The 26,233-nt window shown below is 40.4% G+C and overlaps 3 protein-coding genes across 7 annotated transcripts in view; 2 read left to right on the plus strand and 1 right to left on the minus strand.

Moving 5' to 3' along the window:
• PTPN2 (protein tyrosine phosphatase non-receptor type 2) overlaps positions 1 to 6,687 on the plus strand; it is a 35,640-nt gene extending 28,953 nt beyond the window's left edge. The window contains exon 10 of one of the 2 annotated variants that reach the window (XM_064433231.1): positions 6,287 to 6,687. In XM_064433231.1, coding sequence (XP_064289301.1) covers positions 6,287 to 6,335 — 49 coding nt within the window. In that variant the 3' untranslated portion in view covers positions 6,336 to 6,687. Of the gene's footprint in view, positions 1 to 538; positions 903 to 6,286 lie in introns of those variants that run through there. The other variant, XM_064433236.1, reaches the window with a different exon arrangement.
• Positions 4,172 to 11,364, minus strand: PSMG2 (proteasome assembly chaperone 2). Of its 2 annotated transcripts, none has more exons than XM_064433246.1 (7): positions 11,203 to 11,364; positions 9,428 to 9,599; positions 8,599 to 8,657; positions 7,647 to 7,765; positions 6,182 to 6,355; positions 4,882 to 5,002; positions 4,172 to 4,525 (listed from the first exon to the last, which is right to left on the minus strand). In XM_064433246.1, the coding sequence occupies exons 1-7, from the start codon at positions 11,269 to 11,271 to the stop codon at positions 4,433 to 4,435; spliced, it is 807 nt and encodes a 268-aa protein (XP_064289316.1). In that variant the 5' UTR covers positions 11,272 to 11,364; the 3' UTR covers positions 4,172 to 4,432. The 2 variants fall into 2 exon arrangements, with proteins under 2 accessions (XP_064289316.1, XP_064289320.1); XM_064433250.1 differs by lacking the exon at positions 11,203 to 11,364 and adding an exon at positions 9,854 to 10,372.
• A 1-nt stretch (position 11,365) lies between these two features.
• Positions 11,366 to 25,872, plus strand: CEP76 (centrosomal protein 76). 3 transcript variants are annotated; one of them, XM_064433191.1, is made up of 12 exons: positions 11,366 to 11,513; positions 12,782 to 12,937; positions 13,260 to 13,341; positions 13,709 to 13,933; positions 14,433 to 14,618; positions 16,342 to 16,439; positions 17,544 to 17,672; positions 20,086 to 20,277; positions 22,247 to 22,413; positions 23,291 to 23,624; positions 24,854 to 25,071; positions 25,517 to 25,872. In XM_064433191.1, exons 1-12 carry the CDS (start codon positions 11,451 to 11,453, stop codon positions 25,653 to 25,655), a joined length of 1,989 nt encoding a protein of 662 aa, XP_064289261.1. In that variant the 5' UTR covers positions 11,366 to 11,450; the 3' UTR covers positions 25,656 to 25,872. The 3 variants fall into 3 exon arrangements, with proteins under 3 accessions (XP_064289261.1, XP_064289279.1, XP_064289271.1); XM_064433201.1 differs by lacking the exon at positions 11,366 to 11,513 and adding an exon at positions 11,618 to 11,725; XM_064433209.1 differs by lacking the exon at positions 25,517 to 25,872 and having other exon boundaries at positions 24,789 to 24,997.
• Positions 25,873 to 26,233: the final 361 nt, after the last annotated feature.

Consider the following 26,233-nt stretch of genomic DNA (forward strand, 5'->3'; position numbering starts at 1 on the left):
TTGGGGGTGTGGTGCTGTGAACACCAAGGTCTCTTTCTGTAGACTCTCGGAGTAGAGCTTTCCCTTTGCCTAAAAATAACATGTCCAGTGCTGGGGTGTCTTTCTCACTACAGGAAATCTTTGCCTAGAAACAGTTACTTTCGAGCCGCTGTAGCAGGATTGGCCTCCAAAGCTGTGAGAGGTGATGTGTTTTGAGATGCAGCCTGCCTTAGTCCCTCTGAGGCCCAAGGCGACTTCTGCAGTGCTTGTGGTTACACGTGTGAGGAAGTGGTTTGCTGGACTGAGACCTGTACTTGAAACTCTCCAGCAAGGCTGTGCTTTACACTGTAACATGGAAATACCTTCTGGAAAAGCAACGGCTTTCCAAGAGTACTTGCTCAGAGGCAGTAGTTGCTCCAGGGAACACATGAGAAGCTGTTTGGTGTTGACAGTGAGCTGCAAATCCCCTGTCAGTTCTTAGCTCTTTTTTTTTTGTTGTTGTTTTTTATCCCCGTACTCTGTACTGAATCGGTGACTTTCTTTTGGTTGTATGTCGCAGGCCGAGACTGACTGACACCTAAGCCTTCGAGACTTGTGAATATTCTGCAGCTATAAACTGCAAATTATTGACATGCAAAGCGAGACATGACCCCCCCCTCTTCGGGAACAAAAAGTGAGGTCTGTTAAGTACCAAGAAGACCTCAGTTATCTGTTTACAGCGTAAACTGCACCGAGGGGATGAAGACCACCAGCAGCGTGTGCTACTTTGCAAAACGAAATAATTTGCCATCTTGTGTTTTTATAATGCGTGTATTAATGTAGAAAGATGTAAAAGAACTAAATTAGGAAGTATTTTGTTTTGTACTGCCATTCTTATTGTATTTTTATACTTTTTGGCAGCATTAAATATTTTTTTAAATTGATGATGTGCTGTTGTGTGCGCATTATGTTAGGGAGAACCTGTTAAGAGTGTGTGTTGTGGAAAAAGAAGGGTTTTGCCTTAAGGTTTCCTGATACCGGTCTTAACTGGAAAATGGCAAAATTATTAGAGTGTGCTTCTTGAAAGTATTTTTATTAATGCTAAGTATTGTAGTTTGATTTAGGAGGAACTCTTGTACATTTCTTTTGTAATACACCACTAAGAATATTATTTTAATAATCTGAGCAGTTGGTTTGGTAATTCTTTTTATGTTTGCTATAAAACATGCACAGAATGTTCAGAGTAACTTTGTGATGGGAAAGTGTTCTGTTCGTGATGCTTTAAAGGGAAAACAGAGGTGAACCTGACCTCTCTTGACCCAGAATCCCATGTAGTTAATGGGAACTGAAGAACAAAAACAAAGTGCACAGAAGTCAATGGTGTCTGTAATTAAACAGGTTTTGGATTGTGCCATTGCTGTGTGTTCTATGCATGTATTCTCCTCACATCTCCCACCTTCTGTCACTCTTCTCCTTGACACAGTCAGGATGGATTGAAAATGGGTAAGCCAGAGTGGTGCTTAAAGGACTTCTTCCGACAAGGTCAGCAGGGTTTCCAGCCCTGTGCCTTCTGTAACAGAGCTGATCTCAATTCTGCTCTTGTTCTCTGATGGTTTTGGATAAACCTTAACTCACAAAACTATATATTTACTATGACTGTCTAAACAGGCATGTGGTGGGGTTTTACGTGGTAGCAGCCTGAAATCTTAGCAGAACTTGGTCTTGAGGTCCATTCATGAAAGCAGTGATATTCAGAGTTGTGTTGAACTTGAAGGGGAAGCTGAAGCAGGGCAGTACTTAGTGCTATTACTTGAGCTAAAGACACTCTTGACACCATCCTGAAACAGTCTAAATTTCCAGTCTGGTTTGTCCAGATGTTTTTTCCTTTACATGATTGTTGTTTTGAGCCTGTGCTGGAGGAGAAAACAACATTGTGACTTGATTCAGTTTTCATTTTCAAGTTGGTGCAGCTGTGAAACCAGGAGTGTTTATAGCAGATTAAGCTCTGCCAAAACCACTGCAACAAACCCTGCTATTGTTGATTGCAGGAACAGGGCCTGTTTATACCACTTGGGATATCTTTGGATAAGGCTTTCAGCTGTTCATTCCTTTTACCTTTAGCTATGGTTTAGGTTTTCATTATTTTCTCCCTCTTGGAATTGTGAGTAAGCACACAGTGCATGACTACTGGAAGTGTGCATGTGCCGCCTCATTCTACCTGCTGCTGTCACATGCAACTGGTTTATCTTGTGAGGCATAAACAGATTAATATCCTAATAAAAATACTGTTTGCCCTTAGTTTTTAAATGGTTTTCAACTACTGAGATGCTGGAATAAAGTTGATGTTAGCCAACTTGATGAATCGGCAAAGGAGATGAAGATAAAGTAGTTCTAAAACCAGGGCTTTGTTCTGTTTTGTTGAATGCTGCCTTGTGACAGGAGAAGTCTTGCTTTCTGACCTCTATACTTGTTTGGTTATTTCTACATAGGCCCCAATTCTTGACTGCTGTTGAGAAAGTGTATTTAAAAAGGTGAGGGAAAGGACCAAATGAGTGTGCAATTGTAGCCTTTAAAGAAATGGTGTTAAAATGATCAGACTTGTGAAAGGCATTTATTTCCAAATGAAGAAGCTGTGATTTACTGACTGCCATTTCTTTTCTCCATGCTCAAGGGCGGTGTTGCAGAGATGTTTTTATTTTTGCTGGTCATCTGAACAGCAGGGCAAAGGCGCAGCCCTTGTCCTGCAGGTTTTCGTGCGTGCAGGGGCTGTTCTCGCCTGTCCCGGGCACTGGAGGCAGGAGTGCCTCGGGGCCAAGAGCAGCGCCGCCCACGGAACTGCTTGGGGAAGCTGCGTCCTTGTTCCTCCCGCAAGGATCCGACTGCCCTCTACCTTCTTCACAGGGAACAGGAAAACCCTGAGCATTTTCTCTTTCAGAAAGTACTCCCACTGTTCTTCTTTTCTCTTCTCGAGGTTTCGCTCGATCTTTGGCTCACTTAAGAAAAATACTGTGAAGCAAGTAACACCCCTTTCATTGCTTCTGTCTGCTCCTTCAGTCCCTCAAAACTGCATTTGCTCTCCTGCTCTATATACATCTTGTAGTCACTTGGCTCAATTTGAATATGGTTATTTTTCCAACTAGCTTTAGGCTTATCAGACTTGCCTTGTGCTACACATGGCCTTTTGTATGCATTCCTTGACTGCATCTGCATTTTGACTCACCAAATTTGACTTACCAGTCTGGATACCTGTGCGAGCTCCTAAAAATGTATTTTGGTTAATTCTCACTTTTCAACTCCAGAACTCACCATCTTGTATCCATGATTTAAAGTTGTTTTTAAATCAGCTGACGTGACCAAGCACTTCCAAAAGGTCAAAATTGCACATGTAGCTAAATACTATAGTGCAACAGGTACCATGACAGACATGGAACATATGAACTGTACATCACTCAGCTGCTCTCTCAGACTAAGCTTGTAAAATACACAGATACCAGACTGCCTGATATCAGACAAGGTTTCCTGATTCCTTCATATTTCAGGGCACTATATTAATGTTCAGTCTAAGAAGGCTCATTGACCTAGAAAGCTTTAGTTTCAGCTAAAGCTTTTGTGGCCTCCCAATTCCCAGAGGGACTTTACAAGAGAGCTGGAGAGGGAGTTTTTACAAGAGCATGTAGTGAAAGGATAAAGGGAAATGGCTTCAAACTAAGAGTAGGTTTAGGTTGGGTATTAAGAAATCTTTTGCTTTCAGGGTGGTGAGGCACAGGCTTAAGTTGCCCAGAAAAGTTGTAGATGCCTCATCCTTGGAAGTGTTTAAGACCAGGGCTCTGAGCAACCTGGTCTTGTGGAGGGTGTCCCTGCCTGCAGCAGTGGGGTTGGAACTGGAGGATCCCTTGGATCAGAATCCCTTCCAACCCACACTGTTTGCAACTCTATATAGGCAGAAAAGACAGAACAGGCTGTTACACTGCAGTCTCCCCAGCTGAAGCTACTACATCACTGGGAAAAGAAGGCAAAACCAGATCACTTCTGACCTTCACTTACCTCACCAGGAAGTCTTGAAAAAAAAGTTAAGATCCACAGTTGACATGGAAGTGGAGAGTTTTATCCTCCAAGAAAATCCATGCCTACGCATCACTCTCAGTTCTCAGCCGCATTAAAAAGCAGCACCTTAAGCTTGTCCATGGCAGCAACACTTAACCAAGGAAAAAAGTTTCTTAAAAAATATTTTATTAGAAAAAACTTCCAACCAAAGTTACTCAATAAACAACTGTACAAAACATATTTCTTTGGTGAGTTTGTGAAAGTTACCTTAATTTCTTTAGCAACCTACATACACAAAAGGAATTTTTCTTAAATAAAGCATTTATGTAGACACCAAAGCAAGCTGCTGCTCCTTGGCAATTACTGAGTAATCACCACCTCAAGGGACATCTGCGACCACACACGGGACTCACAGCGAGTTCAGAGCTGATCAGAAGAGGGCAGGTGGGAGACCATTGCCAAAAAGTAGGCGCCAAGAACTCGGTATCTTCCACTGTGAAGAAGGATCTGTGGAATTGTTGCTCTGCAACAAACCCAGAATAATTAAGTTTTAAGTAGTAATGATGTAACTGGATATTAAAATAATGGGCAGCAGTACAAATGTCAGTGTCACGGTGGGTTTTAGAGAAGGGCACTGGAAGAGAGAACTGAATCAAACCTTTACACAATTTCTGCCCAAACCTGTCAAACAAAAGAACTGGTGTTCAGATTTGTTATTACAGGTGGGAAAATGCCCAGTGAGATTTTAATACAAATATATATTTTATTTGGCATATTCTTGATGACCAAGAGCCAAAATGAACCCATCTGGACTGAAGAAAAATGAAAATAATGGATATAAAATATGACAGCAAGAACTTTAGATCAAATAGTACTTACTTCACTTTTAATTAACTGGAGCCATTCATTAAGATAGTTAACAAGAACAAATGCATCAGGGATGTTGTCTCCTTCTGAGCAAAATTTCAGAAGAACTGCCATTTGGATTCCCTCTGAACAGCTGCAACAAAAATGAGCATGCATTTATATTTAGTTTTTAGATCCACAATAATTATATTTATGTATTAAGAGCAGCAACAATATGTGTGTATCTTGTGAAAAGCCAAAACAAAAAAGGAAAAATGCATGGATATATATATTTTATCTTTTTCCCTCCAGATTTCCTAGATAACATTTTCACACTTCATGCTTTTTTGCTTAGTCTTGAATTTGTTCTTTACTTTGCAAGGCAAGAATCCTGCATCTTGCAAGAATATTCAGGCCTTTTACATACTTAGTTTGCCTTTTTGTGCTGGTGAGGTGCCTGTACACATCCTTTGATACAATCATTCCTTATCCTTCTGCGTATTTTAAACCAGCAGTTTTGCAGGCTGCATATCACTGCTTCACTCAGAATATTCTCATTTTTTAATTTAGATATTAAGATGGTTATTTAAAATTATTTTACCTCAAGTCCTGGCAGTTTTTTTCTTTTGCAATTGTGTATTCTGAAGTCAGTATAAATGTAAGCATGGCATAGGTAACTCTGCTGCTGTTGAATGCAACAGTGTGGTCAGGTGTCAAAAGTAATAATTAAAAAATAAAACTGAATTTTCCACCAGACACAAAGCATCTTTTGCAGAATGACACAGTTGTGCTATAATGAGTATTAGTTTCTAAAATAAAAAAACTCAGCTTTCAGCACAACTTCTGATGCACACACCTTTTAACAAAACCCCCGGTAACCTAATTTTTTTGCTGGCCCCTGAAATCTTGACTCATTCATAGCGCTCAGAATTGGTTTTGGGTGTTTTGTATAACTGACGTTGGAGCCATCTCCCTCAGGAAACATTTTTGGTTAAAGTAGCACAGATACAGGAATTCTACTATTTACAATTTGTAGTTTGGATAATATCAGATGCCAGATTGATTGTGATCATAACTGTAAAGACTTTATTATTTTCCTTTAGCCTATTCCCTTGTATTTTTATCTTATTCCAACTTTATGTCCAGGACTCCCTGCTTTTCTTCCTCCTAATTATGGGCCTGACCTGAAAGAAATACTATTCCTATAAAGCCCTGTTCTATAAACAGAAGGACTTTTCTTTTCCTATAATGTAGGTATTTATAAGATAATTTTACCCAAGTACTAAAAACAAGACTTCTGATATCTTTCTGTGCTTATCTTTAGGCAACTCACCTCTCAGTAAACAATAGTTTTGTGATGCCACCTCCAGGTATATGCAGAACTTTGTCTGTACTATTTATTCCAGGATAAGCTGCTACTTTTTCCATTTCTTTCCAGTTTAGCTCCTTCATGCGGCCTCCAACTGCTTTCTCCAGATCAGGTGTGAGCAGGTAGCGCAGAGGTGTCCTAGAAACAAGTCAAGGATGCATTCAGGCTGCCACAGAAGGACACTGCCCCAGTTACCACTCCTGGCAGACAGAAGGTGCCAGCACTGAGGACCTCATACCTGCAGGGAAGAACTGCTCTGACATTCTCTCCCTCTTCAAACCAAAGTTAGAAAGTAAGTCTGTGGCCTCAAAACTGTCAAAGTATTCAACTTTATGCCACAAACAGAGTTTAGGTACCCTTTCAGGAGCTCAGTTAACTGGCAAGTGCCAAATACATAAGCACCTAAATAGGGAAACTGCTTATGGCTGTTAAAATAATATACAAATAAAATGTGTTCTTTTCTTCCTTCAGATAGGAGGTGATTAATTCAAAATATGTTCGGGTAAACTTGGACTTCACCATGGTACAGTATTTTTAGTAAGCTCACACTACCAATACATTCAGACTTCAGTCAAGTTGGAAGTATTTTCTGAATGCACTACCCTCACTCTTTAGTAAATGTACTGTAAGGGAGTTGTTCTGTGGTGCTGAGGGAGCTGGGAGGGTTTAAATCACAACTTATGACTTAGACCTCATCAAATAACCATCAGTCCCTCTCATTTCATTCCATGTTAGCTGGCCATCCTGCAATTGTATGGATCTACCACTATATCTGGGATGTGCATAGATCTAAACGTCCTTTGAGGCCCTAGACATTTTTAGAGCCTGAGGATAACAACTGCAGAAATATTAATTTTATTTGTTTCTCATTAAATCACCAATTATGATGCCCTCATTCATCAAGAAATGCCTGTCTTTTGGATGGGTAATATCTAGTAAAAGTTACTGCAATTGCATCCCTGCAGTTGCCTCCCAACAAATAACTGATAACTTCCTATTAGAAAAAAAAAAAAGAACAACTTACTGTGTCAAATAAAACCTTTCAAATCTAGAATGATGACAAAGAGGTCAGAAACAAACCAATACTGCTATCAACTATTAAAAATCTAACCTGTGACCTGTATGTCAGCAGTTAATCCCTGACACTGCCTGCAGCCACAGGAAGTTAAAACTGAGGCAATGCAGGCTAAGTGAAATTTGCTTACAGCTTTTCATTTGTTCAGTGCTTTCAACAGCAGCAACCCAGAAAATTCAGTGACTTATGCTGCAGTATGTCATGTTTTAACAATATACTAAGCATTTTATGACCAATGCACACATGTAAGCAAAAGCATCTGCCAAAAGTACTCAGGACGTAGAAGTAGAGGGGAATATGTCAGTCAAAAAACCCCAGAAACATCAGTTAGGTCTTTTAAGGACACAAGCATACCCTAGAAGCTGCTCATCATCGCGCTGGTACGCGTGGCTGCTGGACAGAAGGACAACCCTGGCACACTTGCTGCTCTTCACCCAAGAAAGCAGGGTTTCACAGAATGGCCTGTACTTGTTCTTCATGCAAAGACACAGACAAAAAAGTGAAACATTTAATGTTTCCCTAAAAATACTAAGTGTTATATATAATGTTTAGCAGTGATATAATATTCCTCATATCCACTTAGTCTTCAGCCCCAGGTATATTATTAGAAAGCAGAGAACTGCCCTGGTTGTTTACTTAAGCAAAACTACACGTAGAAGTACAAGAATTATCATTAAGACCATGTCAACAACAATAGTACCACCTGTTTTGTGTGCCATTAACACCAAAGGAAAAAGCTTTAGAGGAAGATGGGATGGCAGGATCACACAGAATTTTTCCACACATTTAACTGCTAAGATACTGCACCACAAATTTTTTTCTGTAATGGCATTCTGCTTATTTTAAGTTATAGCCACTGCCCAGTTAATGAGTAATACTAAATTCCTCATTTTTACCAAATGAGCACTGTTAAAATCAATCTAGAACACTATGAAATAATTAAATCGGCATGACACACAAAAATAAAGCTACTACAAAGAACACAGAAAAATAATAAATGTAAAGTAAAAAATAGACAAACCGCAGACCATTTTGTATTTTCATGACTCTTAATAACTAAGGAGATATTTACACTAAAATCTACCAACACAGGCAGCTGTTGTGGGGATTGGAAAAACAATTGTATCATCAGAAAGTGATGATACAAAATGCCTCAATGAATGCAGAAATCAGTAAAACTTTACCAACTGTGGAAGGTGTTCCAGCATGAAGTAGAAAAATACTTCAGTGCCAGGCCACTTTGTATTTGCCAGCAGAACTATTCAAACCAAGGAGTGAAGTAAGAACAATCAATGAACATACATACCTTTATAAAAGGTGATCTGATCTGCAGAACTACAAGTTTCCTTGAAGGTAAGGAGTACACTACAAGAAGAAATCATTGTCTTATTAAGCAGAAACTGAGAAAGAGATCTGGGTTTAAATGTATCAAGAATTACCCCATTTACAAACTTCAGGATAGTAAACTTTTCAGCTATCAATTCATATGGGAAAGCCAGATGACATCCACGTGTTAAGAACACACATTTCTGTGCATTGTACTTTCAGTTGTACTAAATTCAAGACTGAATTATGAAATATATGTGAGGATTTGCCTCCTGTAATGATTCAGATAATGTAGGCATCTTTGCAAAGATTGCCATATTATTCTGAGATTTCTGTGGTTTAAGAGGGTAAAAAAAAAAGATACAATAATCACTGTAGGCAAAGAAATTAAGAATTTGTCAGGGGAATAGGAGAAGTATTACATAGGGAAAAAGGCAGAGGTATATAAGAAAGAACAAGAGTGGATAAGTATCCTTCTAAATCAGAAATTCAACTTGTATTCCAATATTTTTTAAAGTATATGCACCCTTGATATTGCTTTAGATTAACACCACACAGAGTTTTTGCTGCACTATAATATGGCTCAAATTCAGTATTTCTTACTGGTTCCAAATGTCAAATTGGTTTTCCAAAATAACAACAGGAAGAGTTTCCTTTGTGAAGTGTAAATTCCTATCTGTAGGTTTCTGCAGCTGTTATTACTGCCCATAATTTAAGCACATCAGAAAAATTTAACAAGAACAAAAAAAGTAAATGTGATATTCTTGAATCTTATGCCCCTTGCAAATACTTTCAGCATTCATACCCACCTTCAGCATTTATACTCAGCTCCACTGAGTTTTCCTCTGCTGTTGCATATGGATTATTTCCAACCATTGGCACCAGGCAATCGGTGTAGAAGTAACCAACTTTAGTCATGTCAAGTGTGGAAATCACCAGATCTACTGCCAGCTGACCGACATTCCCCACGGACACTGCTGGCTGAAGTAACAGAATGAACCAAATTACACTGTGCTTCCTGGATGGCATAAGGTGCTCTTCAAATAGTGAAAGCTTAAAATCTGGTCAAACATGATTTCTAAAAATGGCTGCTCATCTTCTGGCAAAGGTGACTATTTCCTACCAGAAGAATTGGTAAATACAGGATTTGGTCTCTGTCTAAAAAAAAACATCCTGGCCACTTCTGTGAATAATCCTGTCTCATTGTAAATTGAAAGAACAGCTTGGAAACTCACCTCTTTTTCCACATTTTTGGATTGAGAGTAGGTAAAAGCCACTCAAGCAACTGATGTGAGACTGGCAAAGCTGACATGATGCCCAAAGGCAGCTCTGGTATTACATATTAAGCCTCCAAATCTCAGACTGACTCATAGAAAAGAGTAGGTTGTTTTTCATTTTTTTTAAGGAAAAAAAAATTATAGGCGTGCCCTTAAATTAATTTCATAGGAATTGCTGCGGGTTATCATCAATCGAAGCAGATACTGACCTAACATACTGAGCTAATATGATGGCACGGAAAGAGAAAGCCAAGAGTCCGTGTCCTTGCAAAGAAACTATTACAGGAAGACAACCATAAAACCTTCGGTTGCTTTCTTCTGATTTATAATAAAATCTAAGAATTGCTTTTGCTGCTGCCCACGGGGGAAAGACAGCGGATTCGAGGCTGACAGAAGGCGAGGGAGGCCGGTCCCCAGCCCCGGCTGGCAGCGCGCTCCCCGGCAGCGCCAGGCGCGGAGCTCGGCCGTGATGTGTTTCCTGCTGCTGCGTGTCAGCTGACCGGGAATGCCTTCCTGCACAGCCTGCACAGTCATGCCGGGCTCTGCAGCCCTGCCTGGGAAGCGATGGGCTCCTGCAGGTAACCCAGCAAGGGGAGAAATGACGGCGTCTGCCCCTCCGCAGCCTGCGCTGGCGCTCTCGTCCCACAATGGCATCGTCACCGCGGGCACATGACCTGACACTGATGTCACGCCACGTGTGAAGGCGATAAAAACACTTCCTAAAACAATCCTAATCCGAGATTTAAGTGTAGCAGAATTTTAATTTTTTTAACATTGGAGGCATTTATATATCCCGTCTAAATGAAAAAAAAAAATCCCAAGCTTTTATTGCAGTAATAACCCACGGGTGCTGCAAATGCAGGAAAAGCACATAGGGCAATTTTTAGAGCAGCAGCATATAGCTATAGCTCAGAAATAGCATACAGCTGTTGCTCTAAAATAAAATACAGCTGTTGCAGCTCGGCACGGATCATCTTGACGGGGCAAACCCGGGGTTCTGAGAAGGGAGAAGTGGACAGAAACGGAGAAGACCCGCTGAGCTCTGCTGCACACAGAGCCCCCCAAAGCCTCTTTCCCCCGGCAGAACACCCCACAGATTCCACACACACCGCCTGCCCTGCGCCTTCTCCGCTCATCCCGCGGCCAAGTTCCCAGGGACGACCCTCGGGCAGGGCAGGGAGCGACACCAGAACCCCCCGTGTCCCGTCCCACAGGAGCGGAGCGGAGCCCTCAGCGCAGGGACCGGGAGCAGCGACCCCTCAAACCCACCGAGAGCGGGGAGAAGGGGAGGCAGGAGCGTGACTCACCATGAGCAGAGTGAAGCCTTTAAAGTCGGGGGCGGCGGAGCCCCCGCCGCGGTCGCACGGAATGAACATGCCGGCCGGGAAGGGAGGAGGGAAGCAGGCAATGAAGAAAGGAAGGGAGGGAAGAAGGAGGGAGGGAGGGAAGGAAGGAAGGAAGCAGGGCGCGGACGCCGCACCCGGGCGCCGCCGCCAGGGGGCGGTGGCGGCGCTGCCCGCGCGGCGGTTGGGGCGCGTTCGCGGGCGGCTCCGCCATGTCGCTGCCGCCGGAGAAAGCCTCGGAGCTGAAGCAGATCATCCACCAGCAGCTGCTCAAGGTGGGACCGGCGCCGGAGAGACTTCCCCTGGCCCTCAGGGAGCTGTGCCGGCCCCCGTGCCGGTGTCACCCGGCTGAGGCGGTGGCGGAGCGCGCCCGCTGAGGCGCCCCGCTTTGTTTTCCCAACTTGGGTGGCTGCAGGTGGTTTCCAGGCGCCGCTTGTCGCTTTCGTGTTGCTGTTTGAGCGAGGGTCTTGAACTGGTCGGGAAATAAGTAAGGAGGCTGTGACTCCTGTATCGCTTGTTAGTGCAGTGGTGGATATTCCAGCCTGTCACACAGGAGAACGGGGTTCTTGGAGCGGGTCCAGAGGAGGCCAGCAGGATGATCGGAGGGAGGCAGCTCCGAGGAAAGGCTGAGAGAACTGGGGTTGTGCGGCCTGGAGAAGAGAAGGCTCAGTGGAGACTTCATAGCAGCCTTCCACTACCTGCAGGGAGCCTGCCAGAAAGGAGACAGGCTTTTTACCCGATTGTCTAGTGACAGGACAAGGAGTGATGGATTCAAATTGAAAGACAGCAGGTTTAGATTAGATATTAGGAAGGATTTTTCACTCTGATGGGTGCTGTGGGACAGGAACAGGTTGCCCAGAGAAGTTGTGGATGCCCCATCCCTGGAAGTGTTCAAGGCCACGCTGGGTGGGTTTCTGAGTGACCAGATCCAGTGGAAAGTGTCCCTGCCCATGGCCGGGGTTTTGGAATGAGATGCTCTTTAAGGTGTTTTCCAGCAAGGCCATTCTGTGATTCTGTTTCAGGTCCCTGTGGCTGTGTCCTTAACATCCTTCCAGCTCTATAAATCTGCTTTCACAGCTCAGATGATGAGCAGACATTCTCAGACTTCCCTTTGAGCATAGGGAAAGCTTGCAAGGGAGATCTACTACTTTTGTGCCGTACCTATATAAAAGCATATTTTTTCCCCATAAAAAATAAGGAAATATTATATTAAGCTTGAATTTTGAGGGAGATGAGAAGTCAGAACAGCAACCATTTTGTGGATTTGCAGACCTTTTTGTAAGGAGGGAGGTTCAAGATGAGTTGTTGTCAAAGAGTACTGAAAATGCCTAGGTTTTGTATTCTTGTATTTTTTTTTTAACTGGGACAGCTGCTTTTGTAAAATAGTGGCTCATTTGATTAGTCCTGCAAGGATCAGTATTTTGATATAATTATTTCTGTGATCCTAGGAAAACCCCCTTAGCCTTACAGACTCAATTGGTGAGTTGTACCTGCTGCCCTACAGAGGGCTGGTGTTTGTAACACATAATGAATTTTCTTTCAGATGGATGTCCATGGGAGGATACGAGAAGTTCTTGCTGAGACTATACGAGAAGAGCTGGCATCTGAGCATCAGCAGCTGTCCACAGAAGATCTGATAAGAGCCCTGAGACAGCGGGGAATCATTGATGATGTTATGAAGGAACTTAAATTTGTAACTGTAAGTAGCTTTTTAAGAGGGGGAAGTATTTCTCCTTATTCCTCTTACTGATGTGGGTGTTTTGACGAAGTGAAACTGTGCTGCTTCTGGAGGTTTGTAAAGACCTTACTGATTTAAGACATAGGAGCAGAGAATATTAATGCATATGCTGAAGTTGGTTGGGTGATAATACTGCACTGAAAATATTTGTTCTGTTTTAAAAGGGAGCATACCTAAGGAATGACATTCAGATGAAATGGAGGGTCCTTAAATTGTTAGAAGACTGCGGTAAGAACACTGTTGCGTTCCTTGAGTCCTTAAAAAGTCTTAATTGTAATTCCAGGATGTGAATGAAACGGAGAGGACTTCAACTCTAAAACCATCAACACATTTTGTTGACAGAGAACCACCAGTTTTGAAAAAAAGTATGTTTCTTTTTTATTTAAATGTTTGGATCATAGTTTTGAAACAAATTTGAAGTCTATGATTTTTGCACTCTGAATTAGTAAACCAGTATGAACTGGCATAAAGGTGGATATTTCCTCTGCTTATCCACAGGGAGTAAACTCGTGTAAGCAGCAGCAATCAGTGTTGCATTAAATATGATTTATTGTTATTTCATTTACTTTACACTAAGATAACTTCCGTATATTTTAAAATCACTTTCTCCTAAGCACGTTTCAAAGAAGTTTCTTTTTTTTGTTAGTCTCCTGTTAGTTAGCTGATATTTAACAAATTAAGCTTTCTAAGATCTGTTTGTAGTCTCTTCATTTTTATTGCTACGCTTTACAGCTAACATTGACCCAACACGGAGGTATCTTTACCTTCAGGTTTTGGGTGGAAAAGCTTTTCTGGAACATCTTCAGGAACCAGAGCCTCTGCCTGGCCAGATCTGTTCTACCTTCACTCTGTGTTTACATTTTCGAAACCAGCGCTTCCGTTCCAAACCTGTACCCTGTGCCTGTGAGCCAGATTTTCAGGATGGTTTTCTACTTGAAATACACAAGGATAGCCTAGGTAAGGGATATTATGGGTTTACAGCTGATGCTGTTGGGATGTTTCCCTAAGAGCTATTGTGAAATATGTTTGATATTACTTAATGGATTTCTTTCCTGTTTTTTGTCATGTTTTCCTGAGGAAACTGATTACTCTGTTGTGTTGTAGATCTTCCTCTGCTCTTGCTCTTTTCCTTATTTTTCACTCTAAAGTAACTAGAAATTGACCCGCTTTATAAATTCTTAAATGTTAATTGCATTTTAATTGTTTGTATATCTGAACTAGTTACATTGCAGTACTCAACTACAAAAATAATTTTATGTTCTCTGTAGTCTCTCTGTAGCTCTGTCCTAAAATGAGTATAGTTTTAGAGATAGGACCATTGCTTACACTTCTGGACTCAAGATCCCTCTTTATACTTACTACAGACATTGCATTTTATTGCATACTGTTTTAAAATTCTGTGGAGAACTTGGGATGACAATATTCTATCTGTCTTATTTTGGTTTAATAATGGCAGGTGATGGAAGCAAGATGGTGGATGCAACCACTATGTTATCTATATGTGACCCAGTGCATCTGGTTCTGATCAAAACAGACACATTTGGTGAGACCACACTGGTAGCATCCTATTTCTTGGAGTGGAGGTCTGTCTTGGCTGCAGAGAATGGAGTAACAAATGTTGCTGTGGAACTCCTGGGTGTAGGTAAGGATGAAAAATAAGCATATTATGAGGACTTAAAATATTGGCTACTGAGCTTTCTTACAAGCTTAAAGCAGTATTTTTGCTCTAGTTAATTTTTTTTCTTCAATTCAGAAGTAACTGTAAAGTATCCTTAGAAAATGCCTAGAAGACTTAATGGTCAGATTTTTCTGTTACCAAGCTGATAAAAATGAGTTTTCCAGATGCCATGTAAAAATGGTTCTCGTGTCTGGGAATTCCCACTATTGATTGTCTGTAAAATCTGGTTACGTTATCAGACTCAAACCAACCAAGCAAAAATCCAGTAGTTCATCTCCAGGAATATATCTGGTCAGCACACTGGGGAGTAAAATTCAGCCTGTGTGCCTTTCATAGCAAACTAACAGTTGCTGGGGAAAGGGATCTCTGCTCTGCTCCCATTTATCCCAGTGGCTGGAAGTGTGTTTTCTGAATGGCTTGGTTTAGGTGCTTAGCAGTTAGTACACGTGTGTATTTTTGTGTGTCATTGTCCCCTGTCCTCTTCTTAGGACTTCCAACCCAAGTTTTTAGGATATGATTTAGTGAATAAAGACTAGGTCTCTCATGACTTCCTACAAGACTTTTTACAAGGGCAGGTAATGACAGGACAAGAGGCGATGGATTCAAGCAGAATGAGAGTAAATGTAGATTAGATCTTAGGAAGAAATTCTTTCCTGGCAGGGTGGTGAGGTACTGCAACAGGTTGCCCAGAGAAGCTGTGAATGCCACATCCTGAGAAGTGTTCAAGGCTAGGCTGGATGGAACTCTGAGCAACATGATTTTGTGGAAGGTGTCCCTGCCCATGGCAGGGGGATTGGAAACAGATGATCTCTAAGATCACATCCAACCCAGGCCACTCTGATTTTAATTTTCTTTAATGAATTGGAAATGCATAAGAGATTAGTTGGGTTTAATTCTTGGATGGGTTATGGAGCAAGTAAAATTTAATTCTCATTAGCTTTTTTCCAAGTAATAAAGTATTAGTCAAATAAATCCAGTGCTTTTTCTCCTCTTCAAAATCCTATCATTGTACAAAATGAATCAAGAGCATCAAAGGTTGCTGGCATCTCAGATAAATAGATAAACTACTATGAGGTTTCCATTGCTTGTATTGCTTATGGACCCATCTGTAATCTGTTTTGTAATGCTTATTGTTGTTTATGTAATTTAAAATTTTCAGCATTGGGGGGGTTGCTGTTCATTTGTTTGTTGTTTTGGGGAGTTTTTTAAGTTAATGAATCTCTTTGTATGACAGCCAGAGTCCTTCATTAATGAGCTGTGTCCTGGGGGAAGATGAACTTCACTTATTTCCACCTATTTAAATTTGAGCTATTTGTGAAATCAGAATAAATAGGCACATTTAGTGTGTGATTCTCTGACAAGATTTTAGATGCCTATTCTAGACATTTCTAGAATACCATTCCAGAATTCATCTCATGTCCAAGTACTGGCTGCAAATAGGGCCTTGGGTAATTGTTTGGATGTAGACACCAGTGCTTTTTTTTGTATATTATGCTTTCTTACAGCTTCATTTGACTTTGAAATTTAAATAAAGATTCCCACTTTGCCTATGTTGAAAGAAGTTTAGTTACTTTTTGTGATTATATAAGGCTAACACATATATTTTAATGGTTTGCCCCTGCCTGGCTGAAATAATCTAAGCAAACTGAATATGAGAGAACTGATGAAAATTTATTTTGTTTCAAAGGTACAGAATCAAAGGTTTCTGTTGGTGTTTTAAACATCAGACTGGAAATGTATCCGCAGCTTAATAAGACACTTTCTTCAGAAATAACTAGTACTCAAGTAAGTAATTTTGGGGAGGGTTAACTTATTCTTTTCTTGGTGGGGGGGAAGCTCAGTATAGAATTGTAGATGTTGAGGACTGGGGTTTTTGAATGTTTAATGCTTTTTTTTTTCTGTCAAATTCAAATGTAATTACCTTTTTTCAACTACTTTGTCTGTACTGAACATTACTCAAAATATTACTGTCGTAGGTTTTTCTAATTACTTGTATTTTCTAATTACTTGTACCTCTGAAGAAAAAAGAAAGATGTGATGTATCTAATTTTCTTCAGGTAGCATATATGTTTTCTTGCTCGTTCCCATGTGAAACAGTAATTTCAAGTTAGCTATTCTTCTTGGGAGGCCAGTAAATGTTGGCCTGAAGGTGCATGCAGATATTTTTCTGCACATTGAAATCCAAGCAATCCTTCTGTGCAGAAATGCATTACTTAAAATGAACAGTCAAGCCTAATATATGAACCTACAAACAAGAAATACAGCTTGAAGTTTTTCCTAGTTGGATTTCCATTTAGAAATACCATGGATTCTCATGACACACTTAAAATGTTAAGCTTTATTTTACATATGCCAGGATGTGGTGTTAATCTGCTTACTGTGTATGATGCCCTGACAGGCTACCTAGAACAAAGGCTAGACAGTGTTAAAGGAATAAAGTAGGTATTCATTAAAAAGGCCTTCAAAGGTTGCACCTTGGGCAGTGGAAGAGCCTGGCCATGGCTACACCCAAGATGGACACTGGATCACGAGTTTTCACACTTTTATAAGTTCTGGTCCTTTTACATGTTCGGGTTAATTGTCCAATTACAACTTCAGGTTATGAAGTCCCATCCTCTCGGATTGCTTTCCTCAATTCACTGCTGTTTGTACTTTTTGGGCCTGAAGCTGCAACAGTGTCCTTGGTTCTCAAGCTGGAAAAAGATTGTTTTGTCTTAACTAAGCTGTGAAGGGAACTTGCTAACACTTTATATGAGTTCAGAGTTATATACTAATGCAGTACAGAATCCGGAAAATATGAAAGCTGAAACTTAAGGCATCATTCATGGGCTTTTTTCTCCTGTTTGGAATTAGTATGTGTAGGATTGGTTTTGTTTTTCCTACCTGCAGTTCACTTTGGAACGTCAGAAGACAGCAGAAAAAGAACGTTTATTTCTTGTGTATGCTAAGCAATGGTGGAGAGAATACCTGCAGATCCGGCCTACCCACAACACAAGGCTGGTAAAGATCTTTGCACAGGTTCGTAAATTTTACAAAAAGACCAGTCCTTTCTTTGAGTTAGCTTTTTGTTTTATTTTGAACTTTGTTTATGTGGAATCTGTATAAATTTATCACGTGGTTATGTTCAGGTCAGGGGTAAATGTGGTGTATTGTGCAAAAAAATTAAATTTGTAAGGACTGAACTTCTGTTTGTCTATTGAAGCTTAAGAGAACGATGCAGACAGAAGGGTTGCTCTGACTACCTCTGATGTACCAAGTGAAAAAGCCTGCTCAGTCTCTCATCCTTGAAGACTCAAAAATGGCAGAGACTAGGTGATCTGTACAAACTATTTCAGATAAGTTTTGTACCAGATAAAACAGCTACAGAAGATTGACTTCCTAGATGTAGTAGAACAGATCCTGAAAATATTTGAACTCTTGTGTCGTCTGCAATGCAATCTCTCTGGTTTATGTCACACAAAACTACAGTCAAAATTACTTGAGTCTGATAAATTACTTTATCAGTTATTCCTCAGTAAAAGGAATGCTGTGATCCTTGCATTTTTCATGCTATGGATTTACTCTGCATAGCAGCAATTTTCCTACCATAGTAACTTCTTATCTCAAAGCAGTGCCCTGAAGCGATTTGTGCCTCTTCTTTGGTGAGGCAACAGCGTCCCTTCTGGCTGTGCCCTGAGTGCACAGGAGTGATGTGAACTTCCAAATCCCAGCCAGCAGCTGAGCCCCCACCCCGTCACTCTCCCACTCCTCATCAGTGGGATGGGGGCAAGAATAAAAACTGCAGAGGGAAGGGAAGGGAAGGGAAGGGAAGGGAAGGGAAGGGAAGGGAAGGGAAGGGAAGGGAAGGGAAGGGAAGGGAAGGGAAGGGAAGGGAAGGGAAGGGAAGGGAAGGGAAGGGAAGGACAGTCACTCATCTCTCCCAGAGCAGACAGTCTCAGGGGCAAGTTTAGCAAAAATTTGTTCCCCACCCTCACTGTTTTTATTGCTGAGCATGCCACTGTATGGCATAGAATATCTCTTTGGTCAGATCAGGTCAGCTGTCCTGGGTGTGTCCTCTTCCAGCTTTTTGTCCACCCTGAGCCTACACCTGTGTGGTGGCAGAATGAGAAGCAGAGGTGGCCGTGATCAGCAGCAGCTAAAACACTGGTGTGTTCACAGCACATTCGGGTCACAAACCTAAAACACAGTACCATGAGGGCTGCTGTGAAGAAAACAAGCTCCCTTCCAAATAGACCAAATACAAAGGCTTAAGGGTTTCAGGGCAGAGTATAAAGAGAAACACATCTGTAATTAAATAGGATAGGAACTAGGCCCCTGCTAGAGCTTATCTTGAGTTTCCCATTGGGCATAGCAAATCTTAGTAAAACTTTCTGGGGACAGAAATGAGTTTATTAGATTTGTTTGATAATTTAGTTACCAGCAAGTTTCAGATGAGTAATGCAGAAACAGGCATTATATATATGAGACAAAATTTAAAAATAAATCCTGCCTGTGGGGTTTTTTTAAATTGCTTTTGAGCTGTGAAATAGTTTTCAACAGGATTCCAGTCAGCCTCAAATAAATGTTGCTTTTTTTCCACCAGCTTGCTGGAAAAGCATGACAGAACCTTAACGGGGACAATCTGTGACTACAGTAAAAATATATAATCTCCTGAAGCTGCAGAGATTCAAAAGGCTTTGATCCCTTTTAAAATATATATGAGCATAAAAGTACCAATTTAGCCCAGTGAGGAACAGAAGACCTCTGTGCTTCTTGGAATAGTTTTAATAGATGATAATCATAGTATTTGCCTGCAGCATGTAATAAAACAGATTTTTAAGAGTCATCTTATTTTTTAATTTTTACAAGAACTTAGAAATTCTTAGTATTATTGCTTAGTTTAGATCTAGTTACTAGATCTAGTTGCTTAGTAGATCTAGTTACTTCATTTTGAGCAATTTTTATTGCTTGTTGTTATGCAAAGAGGTAGAGTATTCAAATTTAGGAGGAAATAAACACCTTTTAAACTCTAGAATCAGTTGCTGAATGTTTAGTGTTTTTGAGGGAGGGATTTTTGCAGTCATTATGGAACTGGCTATGTGAGATTTGTTCTGGCTTGTTTTTATACTTTATGATAATGTGGAAATTGATAGCGGGTATAGCATAAACAGTTCCTCACCCGTTTGAGAAAATTAATTGCAGCCTGTGCTGTTCCTGGTGTTCAGACATTTAATCCAGAGTGCCCTGTGAGTGACAGAGCCAGACTGAAACCTGTGATGTCTCTAAATCAGTGGTCTTAATGGTCTTGTGTCCTAATTCTGAGGGTATTTCCATGTGGCACTGTTTCTGAGTGATCCTTATTCCAGGGAGGACACATCCCAGAGGCAAAAAGTAAGCTCAGATTAACGTTTTGCGCGGCGGGCCAATAACCAAGCGCCTTTGACGTGTCCAGGATGAGAACGGCGTGAACCGGCCGGTGTGCTGCTACGTGAGACCCCTGCGGGCCGGGCGGCTGCTGGACACGCCGCGGCAGGCAGCGCGCTTCGTCAGCGTCCTGGGCCACGAGCGGGCCGCGCTCATCGGCGGCGGCGGCGGCAAGCACGAGCAGTGGTGCACCCTGCTCGCCTTCCTGTGCACCAGCAAGGTGCGTGACGGTGCCCCGAGTGTGGCACTGCGGGGTAGGTGGCCTGCTCCGACCGAAGGCAGGAATTTAAACAGGCTGGAATTGCATAAAATCAGACTTGGAAGGTTCTGTTGCAGTCGTGCTTGAGGTGTTTTTAAAGAGGAACGGGTGCTAAATAGTAGACAAGAAGGATTTGGAGCAGACTTCCTTTACTACTGTACTTGGGGTCCATTTGCCAATGCATGTCTTTGACACTGAAATTGCTTCTGTTGCATTTCTGAGAACACTTATTGTCATCCAGTGAATCCCTGCTACTGTGCAGGATGCTAGTTAAAATTCTGGACTAATCCAGGAAGAGCAGAAAAAGTCTCTTTAGGCTCTTGTCTCTTTTGCTGATTTGGTGGGAGTTTTTTTGTTGGGTTTTGTTTTGTTTTTGTTTTGGGTTTGTGAGGTTTGGTTTTTTTTAATAGATGGGCTGAAATATGTTGCCAGTTTTTATGTTCCATTTCTGCAAGATAGGAATTTTCACTAGAAGTTTCAGCTTTGTTCTTAGTGGTCTATTACAGTCATTCATATCATGACTGTAATAAGCAAAACAAATTGTAACTGGTTCTGATTTATAGCTCTTCTGTTATATGAGCAGAAGTAACAGTGATCGCTTTTGATACCTCTTTGGAGTGGTCAGTACTTTTCATTGCCATGGAGATACTTCTGCTTCAAAAGTAACGTCACTGGTGTGTTTGCATTTAAAAGATGTGCTCAGGGCAGCAGGAGCTCTATCCCAGATTTTAGATCTGCCTCCAAGACCACATAGAACAGGCATTGGCAGCTGTCTCTGAATATCAGATGATGCATAGGTGCTGTATAAAGTGCTGTATAAAGGCAGCTCTGGCTGCCCACTGGCTTTCAGATGGAGATGGCAGTAGGGACCTGGAGGACCACTGGCTTTGGAGGCACAGACAAAGGTGTTCCTTTAAGGCAGAAGTGGGAATCTGTATGGAAAATAACTGAATTTAGCCCCTGAGACACCAGCTGGATCATTATTTTTCTTGTGAAAAGTGGTATAGTATTACTAAAATTACACAGGTTCACTACAAGCTTGTTTAAACCTATCTTTGTGCATATTTCTCTCTTATGCTGTGGTGGGGCAAGATTGTGTTGTTTTGATACATCCAAGAACTCTGAATTTTACATTTTCAACATTCTGAATAGTTATTTGACTAAAAAGCCTTACTGTTCTGCTTCTGAATGCTGTACTCTGTGTTATGAAGCTTTCATTGTTTGAGCAATTTTTGTTCTTACTTTACAGCTAACATTTGTAAAGAACTCAAGAGACAAAGGATATTAGACATTGCATTTGGAAATTGTTTTCGGTGAATTATCAGTGGTAGTAATGTGTTTATGAGATAAATGTTTTTCTGACTGAAGGAAAAAAACAGCTGCACATGATTCCCAGCTGTTTTACAGTTAGATCTGTGGGGAACCTTGTTTTATCTTTGTCTAGTTTCTAAGATTGACAGCACATTCAAGAAAGTGAAATACCAGTAGAATTGCATTTTATTAAGTGAAAAAATTCCTGACTATGTGAAAATACTGTGTAATTTCTAGTCTTGCCTCAGGTGTTTACCTTATATATACTTTTGCATTTAATTAGAACATTGTTTTTGTTGTCATGGGCAATAGATCCTGGTTTTGAGTTTCTTGAAGGTATCTCTATAAGAATAAGAAATGTTTCCCAATGTTAATCATGTACCATACTTGAACAAACCATGTCAACAGTCTATAACTAGAACATGCATTTTTAACTGTATTCTATTACAGAAAACTAAAACTTGTCTAGTTTAAATGGTAAAATCCTGACTTTTGATACATGCTTTAGATAAATAGGAGAGTAACATAACTTGTTAAATGGTGGTTTGATAAATAGCACTATTTTCTTTCTTTAAGGTTTTATTATTAGTAGTACTATTTATTAATATTTACTGTCTAGGGTGACTGTGAAGATCATGCTAATCTTCTGTGCAGTCTTCTTCTTGGGTTTGGATTGGAAGCCTTTGTGTGTGTTGGAACAAAAGCAAAAGGAGTCCCCCATACTTGGGTAATGACTTGTGGATGTGATGGAACAATTACTTTTTGGGAGAGCTTAACAGGACATAGGTGAGTAAAAAAAATATAAGAAAACGGAACAGTGTATCTTGAGGTTTGTGTGGGATATTTCTGCTCTTCAGGTTTTTTTTAAATCTTCATATCCTGTCATATAATCCAAGTGATATTTGTCTTTGAATTTTTTTCTGTCTACTGCTTTTGCATGGAAAATAACTGATTCAGTGTGAGGGGAAGTATTTCATCAGTTTGTAATATATCAGTGTCTTTAATACTGTGTGGTAACTGTTTTGTGTCTTGTGGCAGCTGATTGCCATCGATGTTACTGCTGCCATCATTTGTAAAGGAGATTAAATCTGACATGATTGTTTAGGAACCCGTATTTTTTGCTTGATTTCATCAGTGAAATCAGTATTGCATTACTTTTTTTTCCCCTGAAGAAATCTCTCTGAGTTCTCTGAGATTTTCTCTTGGCTTGAGTCATTTGAGAAGGGCACATGTAGTTGTTTGGTGTACTAAAGCTTCTGGAACATGTTCTTTCCGATGTTCAAAACAAGCAATTCTCTTTTGCCATTGTTTGTGTATTCTGTGATTAGCATTTGCAGGTGTATTTTTCTAAATGTGATGAATAGCAGGGAAACTGTATGAGCATGTTCTTATAGTTGCAAAATTTAACTGCTTGATTAAACAGCTTATTTTTCTAGATTTAAAGACTAAAAATTATGTATTATTTGATTGTATATTATGCCTCCAAAGCATATGCAATTACATTTCTGTAAACAAATTAATGCCATTTGGGGGGGGGGGGGAAGTTGATGACAAACTTGGCTTGTATTTTTAAAGGAAAAATGGCTATATCTGTCCCATCTAAATATTTTTACCTTGCCTTGAAAGAAGTTGTATTAATAAGAAATTGAATCTTTTTGGCTAGGTACATCCACAGACCTATCAACCCTGATGACCCTCCCCTAGCTGAGCAACCCAAGCCACTGTATCCATATCGCACAATAGGTTGTATCTTCAACCATGAAAAGTTCTTTGGAAATTGTCAGCCCTCTGATGCTGTGGAGGTGTGTGTGTTTGACCTGCATGATGAATCCAAATGGAAACCCATGAGTGGAGAAGCAATAAAATCTGTATGTGCTCCTGGAGCAACGTCTTCAGTTCCTCCTTTTCCTCCTCTGTGTGCTTCTACAATAGATGCTGCTGTAACAAGCAATGAGATGGAGGTGCAGCTGAGGATACTGGTCTCTGAACACAGAAAGGTGAGAAAGATTGGCAGTGATCTGTCATGGTAATAGAGGTTTGTGTGTTAATTGTGTACTTGTTTTGGATAGCCATCTGTTAGTTCATGTGTCTTTGCAATGTGTTTTCCATCAGCTTTTGTAGAAATGTGATATGGGAAAAGTGAAACAACTGAAAAAAATGTTTGGGAAGACTGTAATGAGCTGGTTTAGACATCATACTTACAGTTATTTGGAGTGGTGATCCTTAGACTCGTGTGTGGGCTCTTCCCCCCACACTGCCTTTGCTCCTCATGCTAGATCTGTTGTCTTCAGCTTACTGGCATCTGCAGACCACCCATGAGGGGTCTCTAAAAGCACCAGGAAGATGAAATCTGGTTGTTAGTGGGCTTTGCCAATCCAGCACAAATGTTTCTGGTTCCTAGATAAAATCAGGCTTTCAGCTTTCATGATCTTATTCTAACTGCTTTACAAAATTGGAGATATTTTTAGAAGTTAGTTTCCCCCTTTACCAGGATTTTTACAAGGCAGAATGTGCCAGAAATTATACTTCCTATGCTGGACATGAAGGCAATGATATTTTAAGTCCTTGTTAGCTTATGTCTGTTTTTAATGAGGTTTTTTGATTGTTTCTGTTTTATCTCTCCACGTCATGCTCAGCCTTTAGGGTGGCAAAGTAATTCTCGGAGTATGAGTCTCATACAGTGTTAAATACATACATAGAAGATTTTTCTACTTCTTTGCATTTGGGATGCTGGGAAGAATGTGCAGATATGTGGTGGGAAGATGGATGGTAGAAAGAAGGTGCCTTTGTGTTTTGGGGAGCTGTTGTGCATAATTTTTTCAGAAAGGGTTTTCCATGAGACATTTGAAAAAATGTCAGGTGAATTTTAGTTGATCTTTTCCATATTTTTTTCTGTGTATTTATATATATGTTCTTACATTTCATGCAGAAATACTGTAGCGGAAACATCTGGTTTCAACTCTGCTGGCCTTATGTTTTAGTCTAATAGTTTAACTTCATTCCTTGATAAATGTTTGATACTTGTGGTGTCACTTGCTTCTGGTGGTGCTGTTTGCTTCTCCCAGCTGGTGTGTGAGTCAATGCACGAATCTCACTGCTTCATTCACTGCCATTAACTGCTGATATAAAGGTTCTTGGATTTATCTGAATCCATACAGTAGGCGAGTTCAGGTGTATCCTGATGTACTTCTGCACGGTTGTCATCGTTCTGTGACTTGCCTCCCAGGATCTTGGCCTTTCGACTGTGTGGGATGACCAGCTGTCCTATCTGTTGTCACAAGCATTAGCAGCCTACGAGCTCGAACGCACAACGGGTGTTTCTGCAGGAAATGAAGAGTTTCAGGATGCCGTAAGGAGAGCGGTACCCGATGGCCACACCTTCAAAGGGTTTCCCATCCATTTTGTGCACAGAAATGCCAGGAGAGCGTTTGCCACGTGTCTTCGGTAAGTTTAAGTGTAAAGATATAGGTATATGTTAAAACTAAATAATAATCCTTAATTGCTAATTGCAACTCATTTTTTAAAATAATAAATGTAAAAGAAAATTAATTTCCTTAGGTTAGAGCTGGAGGAAGAGTGGTGTGGTGTGTGTAATGGACCATGAGGTACATTGGTGATTCACTGGTGATAGATGACTGAATTAAATTGAAAAATGAGGAGTTATTTAATTTCTCTGTACTTGTTAAAAATGATCAGTGGTGGTGTCATTTTCCTCCAAGGCAACAGCCCTTGTACTATAGAACAATATTATTATTTGTAATGACAGACTCATGATACTAATTTTTACTTAAATGCTAGTCACACTTTAAAAAAATTGCACCATGTAATTAAAAGATTTAACATTATCTTAGCATTGTCTGTTATTCTTGTGCTTCTTTTTGTCATATAGGTCTCCTTTTTGTGAAGAGGTAATCTGTTGTAGAGGGGACCAAGTGCGACTTGCAGTTCGTGTACGAGTGTTTGCATACCCTGAATCTGCGTGTGCCGTTTGGATCATGTTTGCCTGTAAATACCGCTCTGTCCTTTGAAAGAAATCCCAAACTGTTCGTACCTTTTCAGCCGTGCAAAATAACGTATGTGGGTGTAAAATGATTCCATTAAAAACTAATATAGTATTTTATATAAATGCCACTGATTTTGAACACCACAGTGTGTGTATTGAAGGGGATTGTGTACACAGTAATGATTGTATTTATAAAGAGAATTTATGCTTTTTAATAAAAGTTACTTTTTATATTTATAGAAGTGTGAGTCAAGTTACTAAAATGTGTCCAAAAAATATTAGCTTGTTTTTTTGCAGTTCTGGTTGGTTTAAGAGTTTATTTGGGTCTGCTTTACCTCGGCAGGGTAAGAGACTCTTTGGTACCTCACCATTCCCTGTTGTGTACAGGCTGTACTTTATGAGTGACTGAGATCCAGAAATACTGGTGTTTAGGCATGTGTCCTTCAGACAACAAAATTTATTTCTCCCTCTCATGGATCTAACAATAACTTCTGCATTCGGCTTCTGAGAACAGTTCAGTCAGATAAAGGTAAAACTTGTTATTCTGTGAATTTAATAGTATATGGATTTATTTCAAAAATACACATTAAGACTTGAGTACCT

Source organism: Passer domesticus, chromosome 1, assembly GCF_036417665.1.
Source record: "Passer domesticus isolate bPasDom1 chromosome 1, bPasDom1.hap1, whole genome shotgun sequence".
Taxonomy (NCBI): Eukaryota; Metazoa; Chordata; class Aves; order Passeriformes; family Passeridae; genus Passer; species Passer domesticus.